This window comes from Mustelus asterias, chromosome 2, assembly GCF_964213995.1.
Source record: "Mustelus asterias chromosome 2, sMusAst1.hap1.1, whole genome shotgun sequence".
Classification (NCBI taxonomy): Eukaryota; Metazoa; Chordata; class Chondrichthyes; order Carcharhiniformes; family Triakidae; genus Mustelus; species Mustelus asterias.
Genome location: NC_135802.1, coordinates 9,237,930 through 9,254,778, shown reverse-complemented (window position 1 = coordinate 9,254,778; position 16,849 = coordinate 9,237,930). Strand labels below are relative to the sequence as shown.

The window sequence follows — 16,849 nt, the reverse complement described above, 5'->3', positions numbered from 1 at the left end:
TGAAAATTACTGGAATTATTCAGTAGGTCTGACAGCATCTGTGGAGAGGGAAAAACGGAGTTAATAATTCAAAGGCCTGGATCCTTCTATCAGAGCAACGTCCTCTGAATGGGATCTGATCATGGTTCTGTACAACTGAAGTATAAGTTTGTAAACTGGCCCCATTGAGTTAAAGGCCATGATGCAACTCCTCTTTGTAACACTGACTCTGCTTCCACCGCCCTTTCAATTGCTCGTTTGCCTGGAAAGAAAATAAGTTATTTAATGTGATGATGGGCATCAACCTGAAACCCCGTTCCTTCTTTCACTGCAGATTCTGCCCAGCCTGCTGAACATTTCCAGGTTTCTTTTTGCTTTAATTTACAGATTTGCAGCGTCCAGCGTTTTGTTCCTGTGGTGCAGTGTATGAATTAAGAGAAGGCCATTCGGCCCCTTGAGCTTGCTCTACCATTCATTAAGATCATGTCTGATCTGCACGTGGCCTCAACTCCACATTCCATCTCGCCCAAAAATCTTCTGACCTGCTTGTTAGTCAAGAATCTATCTACATCAAAAATATTCGATAGCCTTGCATCAACCACTTTCTGGGAAAACGTGTTTCAAAGAGGCATGACCCACAGAGAAAACAAATCATTTAAGGTGGGAACTGGGAGAAGGACCCCTACAATGAGCATTCCACCCCCCCCCCCCCCCCCCCCACGGGTCCCATCTCTCCCATAAAGATCCTTTTAGCATCTCCCCTGTCAAGTCCCCTCTATGTTTCAATGAGATCAACTCTCAATCTTCTAAACTCCAGTGGATACAGACCCAGCCTGTCCAACTTTTCCTCATAAGACCAGACCCTATCCCAGGTTATTAGTCAAGTGAACATTCTCTGATGGCATTTAAATCATTTTTCAAGAAAGATCAAAAACGTACACAGTAGTCCAGATTTCATCTCACTGATACAAAGTACAACTGTAGCAAAACACCCTACTTTTATGTTCTATGCCCCTTGCAATAATTGACAGCATTCCATTTGCCTTCCTAATCGCTTGCTGTACCTGCTGACTAACTTCCTGTGACTCATGTAAGAGGATACCCAGATCCCTCTGCACCTCAGTGTTCTGATGTGGAGATGCCGGCGTTGGACTGGGGTAAACACAGTAAGAAGTTTAACAACACCAGGTTAAAGTCCAACAGGTTTATTTGGTAGCAAAAGCCACACAAGCTTTCGAGGCTCTGAGCCCCTTCTTCAGGTGAGTGGGAATTCTGTTCACAAACAGAACTTATAAGACACAAACTCAATTTACATGAATAATGGTTGGAATGCGAATACTTACAACTAATCCAGTCTTTAAGAAACAAAACAATGGGAGTGGAGAGAGCATCAAGACAGGCTAAAAAGATGCGACAACGGATGAATGAACACCGCTCGACAATCACCAGGCAAGACTGTTCTCTTCCTGTTGGGGAGCACTTCAGCGGTCACGGGCATTCGGCCTCTGATATTCGGGTAAGCGTTCTCCAAGGCGGCCTTCGCGACACACGACAGCGCAGAGTCGCGGAGCAGAAACTGATAGCCAGGTTCCGCACACACAAGGACGGCCTCAACCGGGATATTGGGTTTATGTCACACTATTTCACATAAATATTTCTGCTTTTTTCCTCCTGAGTCTTTATCATGCGATCCTAGAATCAGAATTTATGTCACACTATTTGTAACTCCCACAGTTGCGTGGACCTGCAGAGTTTCACTGGCTGTCTTGTCTGGAGACAATACACATCTTTTTAGCCTGTCTTGATGCTCTCTCCACTCCCATTGTTTTGTTTCTTAAAGACTGGATTAGTTGTAAGTATTCGCATTCCAACCATTATTCATGTAAATTGAGTTTGTGTCTTATAAGTTCTGTTTGTGAACAGAATTCCCACTCACCTGAAGAAGGGGCTCAGAGCCTCGAAAGCTTGTGTGGCTTTTGCTACCAAATAAACCTGTTGGACTTTAACCTGGTGTTGTTAAACTTCTTCCTCAGTGTTCTGCCATCTCTCCTCATTTAAATAATACACTGCTTTTCTAATCTTCCTGCCTAAGTGGTCAAGTTCACACATTCCCACTCCATGTGCCAATTTTTTGCCCACTCACTGAACCCTATTACAACCCTTTGTAGACTCATGTTCTCTTAACTTAAAGATTATTTATTAGCATCACAGTAGGCTTAGTGAAGTTACTGTGAAAATCCCCTAGTCGCCACACTCCAGTCCCTGTTCGGGTACACCGAGGGAGAATTTACAATGGCCGATGAACCTAACCAGCATGTCTTTCAGACTGTGGGAGGAAACCAGAGCACCCGGAGGAAACACACGCAGACACGGGGAGAACGTGCAGACTCCACACAGACAGTGACCCGAGGCTGGAATTGAACCCAGGTTCCTGGCGCAGTGAGACAGCAGTGCCAGCCACTGTGCCACCCTGCTGCTCCTGTGTGAAATTAGTTCCTCCTCATTCACACTGTCAACATCTCCCATGGTTTATTCAGTGTTGAGTCAGGTAACCTCAGTGTCCCACATCCCAGTATATTGTGGTGTTTTACAATCTCAGTACAGGTACACTGCAGGCTATTTAACACTGGGAACTACCTGTGGGGACCACGTGTGCAGTTGGCGATGCAGTTCAGCACCGGCACCTCTAGTGGGCGCCGCTCTCCTCTCCCCTCCCCCCCTTCCCACGCGCACAAAACTCTCCATTTAAACGGTTTACCACGATATTAACCCCCAGATGTGTGCCTCTGGACCTGCCCTCAGTGTCTGTGTGGGTGTAATGCCGGGGTAGGGGCCCCCCTGCCGGTACTCACTCGCTCGCTCTTCCCCCCTCACTCACTCCCTGCTCCGCCGCCACCGAATGCCGGAAAGACCGTGCCTGCGCACTCGCGCTCCCTTCCACCCCCCCCAACAACAGCGCGTGCGCCAGATTGGCCTGTACCATTCAGTCCAAGGGGGTACCCAAGCCAACACAATTAAAATTTCTGATTATCTCTAACACCTCATCCCCATTATTCGCCAAGCATTCATTATATTGTGCAGTACTGTGCTACAGTAAATGAATCGCTCGTGGCTCTGGTCAGCATTCGAGTCCCAATTACACGAAATAGTTTATCTCGACCTCCCTACACTCAGGATTGTGGTAGACTCCAAACTAGCCCAGTCACATTGATTGAGATATCAAGCGTTTGGAGCAGGTTCTGAACACTGCCTTTCTCGTTTAGTGCAGGTTGGGAAGTGGAGAACTCACCCTGCCCCGAAAATGAAGCGGGGTTAATATGCAGAGGGAGCATCATGCTTGAGATCTCGCTGCGCATGCGCCGGTGGTCAGCGCTGCCAGGTACCGGCGCCGCGCATGCGTCGACATGCCCCCCTCCACGTGGTTGAGCAGGAGGTGGTGTATGGCTGGCTGCAGGGACAGTGCTGTGGGCAAACACTGTGCAGCAATTATTTCCAATTGCTATTTAATATTCAGTGAGAATTGTGCATCTGGCTATGCTGTACGGTGCTGCAGTGCAAGTGATCATTAGAAGATCATAGAATCCCTACAATGCAGGAGGCCATTCAGCCCATCAAGTCTGCGCCCACGCTCTGACAGATCATCTCACCCTGGCCCACACCCTGCCCTATCTCCATAACCCCACACATTTCCCTTGGCTCTGACAAAGGGTCAGTTAGACTCAAAACGTTAGCTCTATTCTAAAGTTAAAGTTCATTTATTAATCATGAATAAGCTTACACTAACACTGCAATGAAGTTACTGTGAAAATTCCTTTGTCGCCTCACTCAGGCGCCTGTTCGGGTACACTGGAGGGAGAATTTAGCACGGCCAATGCACCTAACCAGAACGTCTTTCGGACTGTGGGAGGAAATCAGAGCACCCGGAGGAAACCCACGCAGACACGGGGAGAACGTGCAAACTCCACACAGACAGTCATCCGAGGCTGGAATTGAACCTGGGGCCCTGGTGCTGTGAGGCAGCAGTGCTACCCACTGTGCCACCCACAGATTCTCTCTCCACAGGTGCTGTCAGACCTGCTGAGATTTTCCAGCATTTTCTGTTTCAGATCCCAGCATCCGCAGTATTTTGCTTTTATCCCATGGCTAATCCCATCTAATTTACATATCCCCACAGATGCTATCAGACCTGCTGCGAATTTCCAGCATTTTCTGTTTTTGCTACATATCTGGGGATACAGGAATATGTAAGATGGGGACAGCCTGGGTGGATACTCTTTAGGAGAATCAGTGCAGACTCGATGGCCTGATTCTGCACTGTAGGGATTCTATAGAAAGGGTTGATTCTTCTCCAAAACATTTAATCCAGGATTCTTGGCAGCCAGCAGACAGAGTTCTTTTCAGAGACAGGTCCCAAAGATGTAAGCCCGCAACTATCCTCCACCAGCCAGTCCCTCCAATCAGCAAAGGAAACATTAGCTATTGTCAATTGTTCATTTAAAGAAGTAGCTTCATTATGTCTTAGAAAATTGGCAGGTCTCTGAGTGGATGTTTGCGATTGAAATTGACAAGACAGTGTCTTGTCAAATTCATCAGGATTCCTTTATTTTGCTTCAATTCAGCAAAAGATGTCAACAACTTGTCATATGGAAGCAGAAAAGAGGGTGTCCTGAGTTTATCAATCACAAATCCTACAAGCTTCTTAGTTGTTGGGAGTCTATAGCCAGTGTTATCTTGTGCAGGATTTGGAGTCAAGTGGTCACTCTCTGAAGGTAAATATTTTATGATGAACAGCACAAGAGTGTAACGAACAATAATAGCAGAAACAAAATGGCAACAAATAGCATGGAACCTTCATAGCTGCGTTAGGAATTTGCAATTAACTTGGGATAGAAAGCTTTGGAGCGGATATTCCCTCCATTTCACAACAGAGTCAACTGGAATGTCTGTAAGCATGTGAATTTTTATATAACTGCAAGCAGACTCGAGTTGGGTCTCTCTCCCTCTTGCTAGCAGCACACTGACAGCACTGATTAAAAGCGTCTTAGATCATCGCAAAAGGAAAATCAGAGATTCGCACTTACAGACCAGCCCGATGCCTGCTACGCAGCACCCTCAAATCTTACATCGACTGAAGCTCTTTCCGGGGTTCCAAGATCTCTGCATTACGAACAAAATTCTTATAAAATTGCTTTGACATTTTATTGAACAGAGAAAAGACAGGAGCTCCCACTCCTCAAACTTGGTCTGCAGGAATGTAAAACCAACTCTGTGAGAACATCAGCACAGTATAAATATATCCAGAAGTGAATCAGATTCATGTTCCACTGCTATCTTCAATATTCGCACTTCCCAATGTGGGGAAATGCAATGCTTCCCCATTTCTTGATTCCAAAATCAGCACTGAGCAGAGTACAGTTCACGCTGGTATATCACAGGCTTGTTCTCCACCAGTAATCCAGTCCAATTAGTTATTTTATGTTAGAAGATGCTTTATGAAGTTTATATTTTACCGTTGCACTTCAGTTGCTTTAAACCTTGGATTAAATAAATTACGCTCTTTAATTCGTCTTGGTACCATACATTGATGATGAACATTGTAAAGCCCAGGGGAAAGCAGGATGGGACCATCCCCACCCCACCGCCACTGCGCTTCCTGCACTGTGGCGATTAGTTTTTACCCAACTCGCGGGCCCGGTTTGTCGCAGCTTCAGCAGCATTCATGACAGTAGTGCGTAGGTTTCCCTTCTCCAGCTCATACAGGCCATGGATGGTTGTCCCGCCTGGCGTGCAGACGTCATTCTTCAGCTTTCCTGGGTGTTCTCCAGTCTCCAAGATCATCTTCGCAGCTCCCTGAGGAAAAGATGTCACCCAAATAGAAAAAAGAAATGATTATATTTTATTGCAACTATGTAAAATATATTCACACCCATATATATATATATATGTGGCTATGTCTGCATTTATAATGGAAACTATGCAAACATATTACTATAATTACCAGAATACTATTTATAACATTTAAATAGAGACTATAGAAATTAAAGTTTTTTAAAGTTTATTTATTACTGGGTGGCACCGTGCTTAGCACCGCTGCCTCACAGCGCCAGGGACCGGGGTTTGATTCCCGGCTTGGGTCATTGTCTGTGTGGAGTTTGCCGTTCTCCGTGTCTGCGTGGGTTTCCCCCGGGTGCTCCGGTTCCCTCCTCAGATGTGTAGGTTATGTGAATTGGCCATGCTAAATTCTCCCTCAGTGTAGCCAGAAAGGTTCTGGAGTGTGGCGACTAGGGGATTTTCACAGTAACTTCATTACAGTGTTAATGTAAGCCTACTTGTGACTAATAAATAAACTTTAGTCAGAAGTAAATAAACTTTAGTCACCTAACTAGCACATCTTTCAGACTGTGGGAGGAAACCGGAGCACCCGGAGGAAACCCATGCAGACACGGGGAGAACGTGCAAACTCCACACAGACAGTGACCCAAGCCGGGAATCGAACCCAGGTCCCTGGCGCTGTGAGGCAGCAGTGCTAACCACTGTGCCACTCTGCTGCCCTCAATGCTGCAGGACAGAGGGATCTGGGTGTCTGTGATTAAACACCAGCATTTGGGCTGCAGAATTCAAGCATGCTGCACTTGTGATTGCCAAGTGAAGGTCTGACACTTTCCTACTGTGACCAGACTCCAATCGCCACATCTTCCGATTAGGTACGTTACAGCCCTCAGAACCCAACGACGAGTTCAACAACCTTTCTCCTCCCTCTTAACCCTTTTAAAAAAATATTCCACGCATCTTTGTCTCACTCCTTCCCCCATCTCTTGTTAAGTTTGCTACAATCTCTTCCAGCTGCAGTATGGTATCTTTTAGTATCTTCATTTTCCCGCTTTCAGTTTTGATGAAGAGCCAAATGGACTCAAAACATTAACTCTTTCCCTACCGATGCTGCCATACCTGCTGAATGTTTCCAGCGTCCTCTGTTTGTCCCTCCCAGCAGCAAGGAGGGATTATCTTTCTCAGCACTATTTAGGGGTGCCCATTTCTCTCCCCACCCCTTCCAGCTCTGTAGTATTTTGCAGCTCCAAGCAGATGAGTTTATCAACATTTTGTTTCTCCCTCCAAGTTTTCCTTTCCCAAAGTTACAACCTCACACTGGGGGTATGGATACACTGACTTCAGACACCCACTGCTGTTCCACCCAGCTGGAAACTACGCAAGTCTGAACAGTGAAGGATATTGAACTGCAAGGGCATCACAGTTGAATTCTTTAACGTTCTCCTAAGCTAAGGGAATTGATTTGATTTGTCACATGTATTAACATAGTGAAAAGTATTGTTTCTTGCACACTATACAAAGCATACCATTCATAGAGAAGGAAACGAGAGAGTGAGAATGTAGTGTTACAGTCATAGCTAGGGTGTAGAGAAAGATCAACTTAATGCAAGGTCGGTCCATTCAAAAGTCTGACGGCAGCAGGGAAGAAGCTGTTCTTGAGTCGGTTGGTATACGTGACCTCAGACTTTTGTATCTTTTTCCTGACGGAAGAAGGTGGAAGAGAGAATGTCCGGGGTGCGTGGGGTCCTTAATTATGCTGGCTGCTTTGCCGAGGCAGCGGGAAGTGTAGACAGAGTCAATGGATGGGAGGCTGGTTTGCGTGATGGATTGGGCTACATTCACGACCTTATGTAGTTCCTTGCGGTCTTGGGCAGAGCAGGAGCCATACCAAGCTGTGACACAACCAGAAAGAATGCTTTCTGTGGTGCATCTGTAAAATTTGAAATTGTTTTATGATCAGGAGCAATCGATACTCCATTCAAACCCAGAATCACTAAGATTACTGTAGTGCCCCTACCACTGCACTCCCTAAATCAAATAACTCTGCAATGACTGGACCCAGAGTCCCGTCTTGTCTATAAGTTGCAGCAACTTGGGAATATACTCACTAACTTGAAGGAAAAGTCAACTCAACTTCAATGATGAAGAAAAGTGTGTCACCTACCAGCAGTGTGTGAGCTACAAGTTTTTTTGACAAGTCATATGGCATTCCCATTTTAACACCTCCCTCTGCCAGAGCCTCAGCAAACAGGTAAACCTATAGAATGAGAAATAATAAAAACTTGCATTAACATAGCACCTTTCACAACCGCGTACTGTCCAAATGTTCTTTACAGCTTCAATGAAGTTCTTGAAGTATAACGTAAAGCAGGAAATGCAACAGTCAATTTGTGCACAGCAAGCTCCCACAAACAGCAATGTGATAATGACCAGATAATCTTTTTTTGAAGCTAGTGAAAGGATAAATATTTGCCAGATATTTGAGAGGGTTCCCCTGCTCTCTATTGTGTGGGCGGCACTGCTGCCTCACAGCGCCAGGGACCCGGGTTCGATTCCCGCCTGGAGTCACTGTCTGTGTGAAGCTTGCACATCCTCCCCATGTCTGCATGGGTTACCTCCGGGTGCTCTGGTTTCCTCCCACAGTCCGGAGGTGCTGGTTAGGTGCATTGGCCATGCTAAATATTCTCCCTCAGTGTACAGGTGCCAGAGTGTGGCGACTAGGGGATTTTCACAGTAACTTCATTGTAGTGTTAATGTAAGCCTACTTGTGACACTAATAAATAAACACTATTTCGTTAAACATAAACAAAATAGTGCTCCTGTAACAGGGAAGGGAGGAAAGACTGCTTCACAGCTCCAGGGTCCCGGGTTTGATTCCCGGCTCGGGTCACTGTCTGTGTGGAGTTTGCACATTCTCCTCGTGTCTGCGTGGGTTTCCTCCGGGTGCTCCGGTTTCCTCCCACAGTCCAAAGATGTGCGGGTTAGGTTGATTGGCGAGGTTAAAAAAATTGCCCCTTAGAGTCCTGGGATGCGTAGGTTAGAGGGATTAGCGGGTAAAATGTGTGGGGGTAGGGCCTGGGTGGGATTGTGGTCGGTGCAGACTCGATGGGCCGATTGGCCTCCTTCTGCACTGTAGGGTTTCTATGATTTCTATGAACTCATCCGCAGTTAGCTCTACCAAAAAGCTGGGATAGGCACAGTGGGCCAAATGGCCTCTTCATTCCATAGTTCCAGTTCCTGATTACTATCCAGTTAATGCAGATGAAAATGATTTGGCATTGCTGTGACGCTTCCTGAAGTCGAATAACCGGCACTCATTTCTAATACAAGAGGACATCCTGTACCCGAGCAAGAGGGTTAATAATTTCAGGAAAGGAATGAAAATCCTAGTCTTATCCTTTGTGGACATGGACCAGGCAATGCCACATCAGGCACTGAGTTTAGCTGTGATGAATACAAGGAGATTCCATTCTCTGTGACAATACTTACATATGCCACTCCACTTCCACTGATCCCCGTGTGGATGTCAATGTAAGATTCCGGAGTTTCTTCACATAGTCCACATGGAGATACAAGGCTTTTCAGGAGAACTGCTTCCCGAGACCCAGCATTGCTTCCACGGCAGAACACCATCGAACCTTGTTGTACCACACATGGGAGGTTTGGCATCATTCTCAATACCTTGGTCCCAGTAGGCAGGAACTGAGAAGAGAGAGTCACAGATCAGAGTGAGAGAATGACTGCAAGAATATAAAATCATTACAGCACAGGAGGAATGCATTCAGCCCAGAGTCCATGCACTTTGTCAAAATATCTCCAAGAGTTCAGATTCATACATGTACGTGTTATGAAGCGATTGTACATTTGCAGGGCATGGTGTTTATGGGAGTCTGTTTTATTCCTACTCAGCAATGGAAGTTAATCATAGAAATCCTACAGAGCAGAAAGAGGCCATTTGGCCCATCGAGTCTGCACTGACCACAATCCCACCCAGGCCCTATCCCCATATCCCTACATATTTTACCCGCTAATCTACGCATCTCAGGACATTAAGGGGCAATTTGGCATGGCCAATCAACCTAACCCGCACATCTTTGGACTGTGGGAGGAAACCGGAGCACCTGGAGAAAACCCACGCAGACACGAGGAGAATGTGCAAACTCCACACAGACAGAGACCCAAGCCGGGAATCGAACCCAGGTTCCTGGAGCTGTGAAGCAGCAGTGCTAACCACTGTGCTACCGTGCCGCCCATTGTTGAAGGATTGAGGTAATACGCTTGTTCTGCAGAGATCAGTTGGATCTGCGATTTGGGGGTGTCTATTGACAGTCAAGTGGTGGTGGTGGAATTGGGTTTGTTATGACCTCTGTTGGTGGAGGGTCTTTGCTGAAGGGTGGCGAAGGATAGAGAAAATGCCAGTGCCTCACACTCAGGGGATGGCAGGACTGATGTCTGAGGAGAGATTGACTAGGTTAGGATTGTTTTTGCTGGAGTTCAGACGAATGAGGGGGGATCTCTTAGAGACTTACAAAATTCTAACAGGACTAGACAGGGTAGATGCAGGGAGGGTGTTTCCAATGGTGGGGGACTCCAGAACCAGGGGTCACAGTCTGAGGATTCGGGGTAGACCATTTAGGACGGAGATGAGGAGACATTTCTTCACCCAAAGAGTGGTGAGCCTGTGGAATTCATTACCACAGGAAGTAGTTGATGCCAAAACATTGAATGTATTCAAGAGGCGGCTGGATATAGCACTTGGGGCGAATGGGATCAAAGGTTATGGGGAGAAAGCAGGATTAGTCTATTGAGTTGGATGATCAGCCATGACCGTGATTAATGGCGGAGCAGGCTCGTAGGACCGAATGGCCTCCTCCTCTTCTATGTTTCAGTAATTCTTCAATTCAATTCCAGGTGGAAGCTAAGTTGTTCCATGCTAGCAAGAACACACATTCAGCGCAATGCATTGCAAGGTGTTCTCCCAATTCATACAGATAATTAGCAGTTATAGTTAATTACAGCAAATGTCAAAACCAACAACTTTCCAATCCATTATTTGCATGCATTGTCCACCAATCATATAATAGTTTTTTGCCTTTTCTTATCCAATAGAAAACCGTCTCCTCCATTAGCGTAATATGTTAACATATCTTGTTTTTTGATATTTGTCGGGGTAACTTGTCTTTGTTTCATCCTGTGGCCAAGGCCAGGAATGCAGTGTTTATGAAACTGACACAAGGTTAGATTAGTCTCTTTCCTGAATACACAACCGCTGACCTCAAATGAGGCCCTGTTTGATAATAAGTTTTTTTTTCCATTCTTGCTGACAGAGTTGCCCTGCTGTTATTGTAACTTAATTTCCACAAAGTCATGGAAAAGCTCCCCTTGGAAAAAAAACACAGTCATTTGGAACACCTTCCCCATTCCACTCGAGGCCCAGCTACTTACTTTTTCAAGCGTTTTTATGGTAACCCCAGCTGCCACTGAGACGATGATGTGTTCTGGTCTGACAAATGGAGAAATGTCTCTCAGGGCTTCAGGCAGGATGTGAGGCTTGACGCTCAGAAAGAGGATATTGCAGTTCTCCACCACTGAGGTGTTGCAGTGTGTTGTCTTCATCCCAGCTTCCTGCAGAGCAAGGCACAAGAGGAATTGGAGGAAATCCAGACGGGGGAAAGACCATTCGACTAGCAATCTCATATAACTCCTTCAATTGTGGACTTTACCCGAGGAAATAAAAACATAAAAATGCCACAAAAAACCCAGCAGGTCTGACAGCATCTGTGGAGAGAGAAAGCAGAGTTAATGTTTTGGGCCCATTATGACTCTTCTTCAGAATTGAAGGACAGTCATATGGATTTGAACATTATATTTCTCTCTCTCCACGGCAGCTGCCAGACCTGTTGACTTTTCTTCAGCATTTTCAGAATCTGCAGTATTTTGCTTTTATTTTACCTCAGGGAAGTCTGCTGAGTCTCTTGTACCCTGTTTCAAAAGTTGAAGCAAAGCTCCCACTGGCAGTCTTTCTATTGTCACTAGATTTCTCCACTCCCTGCTCCCCCCAGGCACTGACTGACTCTTTCCTGGCTCCAGTTTACTGCAGCACGGGCGTGACTACTCAGCAGCAAGACACTTCACAAGCTGAGCATTACTTTACCCTCACTCAGGGACCACACAAAGAGGTCCGACTGGACAGTGATTAAGAGCAGGATTTTCCTCGTCTCTAAACCAGGGGATACTGCGGCTGATAAAGGCAAAATACTGCGGATGCTGGAATCTGAAACAAAAACAGAAAATGCTGGAAGATCTCAGCAGGTCAGACAACATCAGCGGAGAGAGAGAATGGAGCCAACGTTTTGAGTCTGGATGACCCTTTGTTCACTTTCTGTTTTTGATACGAAGGCTGATTTTTGCCAGCCAATTGTATCTGAGAACTAGGCTAATGCTCTGAGGACCTGGGTTCAAATCCCACCACGGCAGATGGCAAAATTTGAATTTCATGGAAATCTGGAATTAAAAGTCTGACGAAGACCATAAAACCATTGTCGATTGTCATAAAAACCCCAACTCGTTCACTAGTGTCCTTTAGGGAAGGAAATCTGCCATCCTCATTTGGTCTGGCCTATATGTGACTCCAGATCCACAGCAATTAAATGCCACTAAACTCAATACAATTAGGGATGACAAATAAATTCTGGCCCAATCAGTGACCCCCATAGCCCATGAATGAATGAAAAAAATTCCATGGTTCCATCTTCCAATCCTCTACCTGCCTCCCCCCACCACCTGGATTCACGCAGCTATAATCCAGATACCACACCTTACCTTGAATTTGTATAAGTTGTTGTTTGATGGAGCGGAAGCTATTATTTTCTCAGGTTTCACATTTCCTAAGAAACAAAAAAGATAAATCACTTTAAGATTAGGATTGCCGACCCTCCGTATCGTGCAGCTTACTCACCTCCTCAGAGACCTGGCAATGCAAGTGGCCACCAGCATGCCGGTGTGGTTATCTGGAGGAGCTGGGCAGAGACTGCGTGTTCTTAAAGATTGTCACAGATTTGTTTTTTTCCTCCCGATTTGACAGGACTGATGGGAGGAGGCTGGTTTGGAAAATAATCACCAACATGGACTGGTTGGGCCAAATGGCCTGTATATTTTTAAAAATTATATTCTTTCATGGGATGTGGGCGTCATTGGCATGGCATTTGCATGTGTTGCCCATCCTTTAACCAAGTGGCTTGCTCAGCCACTTCACAGGGCAGTTAAGAGACAAGCAAGTCACACGTAGGCCAGACCAGGTAAGGTCAGCAGATTTCCTTCCCTCGACATTGATGAACTAGATGGGTCTTTACAACAGTCGATGATTGATTTGTTGCATTCAATCCCAGATATTTACTGTCCAAATTTAAATTCCACTGGATGCCCTGGTGGGATTTGGACCCATGTCCTGACCCTGAGCATTAGCCTGGGCCTTTGGCTTACGATTCCAGTCACATTACCACTACACCACTGGCTTCCCATAGGTTTCACTGCTGTACCTTCCAATGTTAAAATCAGCTCCGAGGAAGAATCATTCAGACTCGAAACATTCACTCCACTTCTCTCTCCATAGATGCTACCAGACCTGCTGCGTTTTCCCAGCATCGGCTGCTTTGATTTATAATCAGTGTGGCTGCAGTACGTACAGGTAGCGTGACTGCGATGTGATGACAGGAGATTCTCCAGCACTGGCTCCCTCATGGCCAATCGTCTCACTGCAGTTTTTGAAGCCACGAACATAGTTTTAGAGTTTAGCATGGAGCTCTCCAGCTTCAGTGTCTTTTAGATGAATTGCCACGCCCCCCCCCCCCCCCCCCACCCCCGAGTGTCCCAAGATGTGCATAAATTGGGGGATTAGCAGGGTAAATATGTGAGGCTAGGGGGATAGGGCCTGGATAAGGAACCCTCTGTCGGAGAGTCAGTAATGGGCCGAATGGTCTCCTCCTGCCCTGTAGAGATTCTATGAAATCCACATTCCTCCCATCAAAGTCAGACATATCCCCCTAGACTGACACCCCCCTACCCCCCAAACCCAGACACACACCCCGACCCCCCCAAACCCAGACACACCCCCCCTACCCCCCCAAACCCAGACACACACCCCGACCCCCCCCCAAACCCAGACACACCCCCCTACCCCCCAAACCCAGACACATACCCCGACCCCCCCAAACCCAGACACACACCCCTACCCCCCCAAACCCAGACACACCCACCCCCAACCCAGACACACCACCCCCCAAACCCAGACACCCCTCCCCCAACTCAGACACGCCCCCTAAACCCAGGCACACTCCCCTCTCCCCCGAAACAGGCGCCACCCCCCCTCCCCCGACCCAGGCGCCACCCCCTCCCCCCGACCCAGGCGCCACCCCCTCCCCCCGACCCAGGCGCCACCCCCTCCCCCCGACCCAGGCGCCACACCCCTCCCCCGACCCAGGCGCCACCCACCCTCCCCCGACCCAGGCGCCACCCGCCCCCTCCCCCGACATCACCCCCTCCCCCGACCCAGGCGCCACCTCCCCCGACGTCACCCCCTCCCCCGACACAGGCGCCACCCCCCTCCCCCGACGCCACCCCCCTCCCCCGACCCTGGCGCCACCCCCCTCCCCCGACCCAGGTGCCACCGCCCCCTCCCCCGACCCAGGCGCCACCCCCCCTCCCCCGACCCAGGTGCCACCGCCCCCTCCCCCGACCCAGGCGCCACCCCCCCTCCCCCGACCCAGGTGCCACCGCCCCCTCCCCCGACCCAGGTGCCACCGCCCCCTCCCCCGACACAGGCGCCACCGCCCCCTCCCCCGACGTCACCCCGCTCCCCCGACACAGGCGCCACCCCCCTCCCCCCGACGTCACCCCGCTCCCCCGACCCAGGCGCCACTCCCCCTCCCCCGACCCAGGCGCCACTCCCCCTCCCCCGACCCAGGCGCCATCTCCCCCGTCACCCCCCTCCCCCGACCCAGGCGCCACCCCCCCTCCCCCGACCCAGGCGCCACCACCCCTCCCCCGACCCAGGCGCCACCCCCCCCTCCCCCGACCCAGGCGCCACCCCCCCTCCCCCGACCCAGGCGCCACCCCCCCTCCCCCGACCCAGTGCCACCCCCCCTCCCCCGACCCAGGCGCCACCACCCCTCCCCCGACCCAGTGCCACCCCCCCTCCCCCGACCCAGGCGCCGCCCCCTCCCCCGACCCAGGCACCGCCCCCTCCCCCGACGCCACCCACCCTCCCCCGACCCAGGCACCGCCCCCTCCCCCGACCCAGGCGCCAACCCCCCCTCCCCCTTAACCCAGGTGCCCCCCTCCCCCTAACCCAGGCGCCCCTCCCTCTCCCAGGCGCCCCCCCCTCCCCTTCGCCCTAACCCAGGCGCCCCTCCCCGTCTCCTCCCCCTTCCCCTCCCCCTAACCCAGGCACCCCTCCCCCGTCCCCCGCCCCCTCCCCCAGGCACCCCCCTGCCCACTCCCCCTAACCCAGGCGCCCCCCCTGCCCCCTCCCCCTAACCCAGGCGCCCCCCCTCCCCCTAACCCAGACACCCCCCCCTCCCCCTAACCCAGGCGCCCCCCCTCCCCCTAACCCAGGCGCCCCCCCCTCCCCCTAACCCAGGCGCCCCCCCTCCCCCTAACCCAGGCACCTTCCCCCTAACCCAGGCGCCCCCCCTCCCCCTAACCCAGGCACCCCCCCTCCCCCTAACCCAGGCGCCCCCCCTCCCCCTAACCCAGGCGCGCCCCCCCCCCTAACCCAGGCGCGCCCCCCCTCCCCCTAACCCAGGCGCGCCCCCCCTCCCCCTAACCCAGGCGCGCCCCCCCTCCCCCTAACCCAGGCGCGCCCCCCCCCCTCCCCCTAACCCAGGCGCGCCCCCCCCTCCCCCTAACCCAGGCGCGCCCCCCCTCCCCCTAACCCAGGCGCGCCCCCCCCTCCCCCTAACCCAGGCGCGCCCCCCCCCTCCCCCTAACCCAGGCGCGCCCCCCCCTCCCCCTAACCCAGGCGCGCCCCCCCCTCCCCCTAACCCAGGCGCCCCCCCTCCCCCTAACCCAAGCGCCCCCCCTCCCCCTAACCCAAGCGCCCCCCCTCCCCCTAACCCAAGCGCCCCCCCTCCCCCTAACCCAAGCGCCCCCCCTCCCCCTAACCCAAGCGCCCCCCCTCCCCCTAACCCAAGCGCCCCCCCCTCCCCCCAACAACCCAGGCTCTCCCCCCCCCCCCCCCCAAACCCAGGCGCCAATGTTTCGAATCCACTTTGCATTCTGAGAGTCAAACTGAAGGCAGCGGCTGCTGAGGGATTGGGTGTTTGAGTGGCGGAACTGCTGAGTTACAGGCTGCACCTTCACTGCTGACACATTACCTGACATCAAGAGTCCTGAGGCAATTCCCAAAGCCATTTTCCCAGCACCAATAAAGCCCACCGCCAGCTCTTCCTCCATGGCTGCTGCAATCACCAACCGAATGGTGGCTCACCACAAAATATCCCTGGGTGCAGAAAGCACAGCTGGCCAACCATAAACCATCACAGATCCAACCAGGTAAGTGAGGATGGTGAGCTACACTCAGGAATATCTTGTGATAATGCCTCAAAGAAGGGGAGGACTGGGGTATTAAAAATTTCAGGACACGGGAAAAACAGAGAAGGAAAGGAAGAAAGGAGGAGAATGTCCTGGGAGAACATTGATGCTGAGAGAGGATGCCCTGGAGTTGTCAAGAATAAAATCTAATTAGAGCCAAGTGGGAAAGATACAGAACAACAAACTTGCAAGAAAATCACAGAGAAATGCAAGAATTGTAGAATAGTTATAATGGTGGACTTTAATAATCCAAATATAGGCTGGGACAAGTAGTGCAAATGGCAGAGAGGAACAAGAATTTCTAGAATGTTGAGAAGAATTTTCTGCATCGGTATGTTTCCACTCCAGCCAGCAAGAAGGCATGATGGAGCTGGTAGTTGGGAATGAGATGGGTCAGCAGGGGGACATTTAGGAGACTGTGACAGTCTCACTCACTATTGCTCCATTTGAT

The 16,849-nt window shown here is 50.2% G+C and overlaps 2 protein-coding genes across 43 annotated transcripts in view; both read right to left on the bottom strand.

Moving 5' to 3' along the window:
* eef1db (eukaryotic translation elongation factor 1 delta b (guanine nucleotide exchange protein)) overlaps window positions 1-2,939 on the bottom strand; it is a 45,558-nt gene extending 42,619 nt beyond the window's left edge. For 16 of the 42 annotated variants that reach the window (XM_078230660.1, XM_078230670.1, XM_078230772.1 and 13 more), the window contains exon 1: window positions 2,832-2,912. The gene's annotated coding sequence lies outside the window, so the exon portion shown is untranslated. Of the gene's footprint in view, window positions 1-10; window positions 39-2,831 lie in introns of all 42 variants that reach the window. The other 26 variants (XM_078230689.1, XM_078230753.1, XM_078230725.1 and 23 more) reach the window with 14 other exon arrangements.
* Window positions 2,940-5,164: 2,225 nt separating this feature from the next.
* Window positions 5,165-16,286, bottom strand: pycr3 (pyrroline-5-carboxylate reductase 3). Its single transcript, XM_078231291.1, has 6 exons — window positions 16,182-16,286; window positions 12,631-12,695; window positions 11,254-11,433; window positions 9,298-9,510; window positions 7,973-8,065; window positions 5,165-5,829 (listed from the first exon to the last, which is right to left on the bottom strand). Exons 1-6 carry the CDS (start codon window positions 16,258-16,260, stop codon window positions 5,647-5,649), a joined length of 813 nt encoding a protein of 270 aa, XP_078087417.1. The 5' UTR covers window positions 16,261-16,286; the 3' UTR covers window positions 5,165-5,646.
* Window positions 16,287-16,849: the final 563 nt, after the last annotated feature.

Coding starts and splice junctions, on each gene's coding strand:
- pycr3 (XM_078231291.1), bottom strand. CDS start 16,260: ATGGAGGAAGAGCTGGCGGTGGGCTTTATTGGTGCTGGGAAAATGGCT. Junction 8,066..9,297: donor GTGGAAGTGGAGTGGCATAT/GTAAGTATTGTC, acceptor CTCATTCTATAG/GTTTACCTGTTTGCTGAGGC. Junction 5,830..7,972: donor TTGTAGCTCACACACTGCTG/GTAGGTGACACA, acceptor TCTTTTCCTCAG/GGAGCTGCGAAGATGATCTT.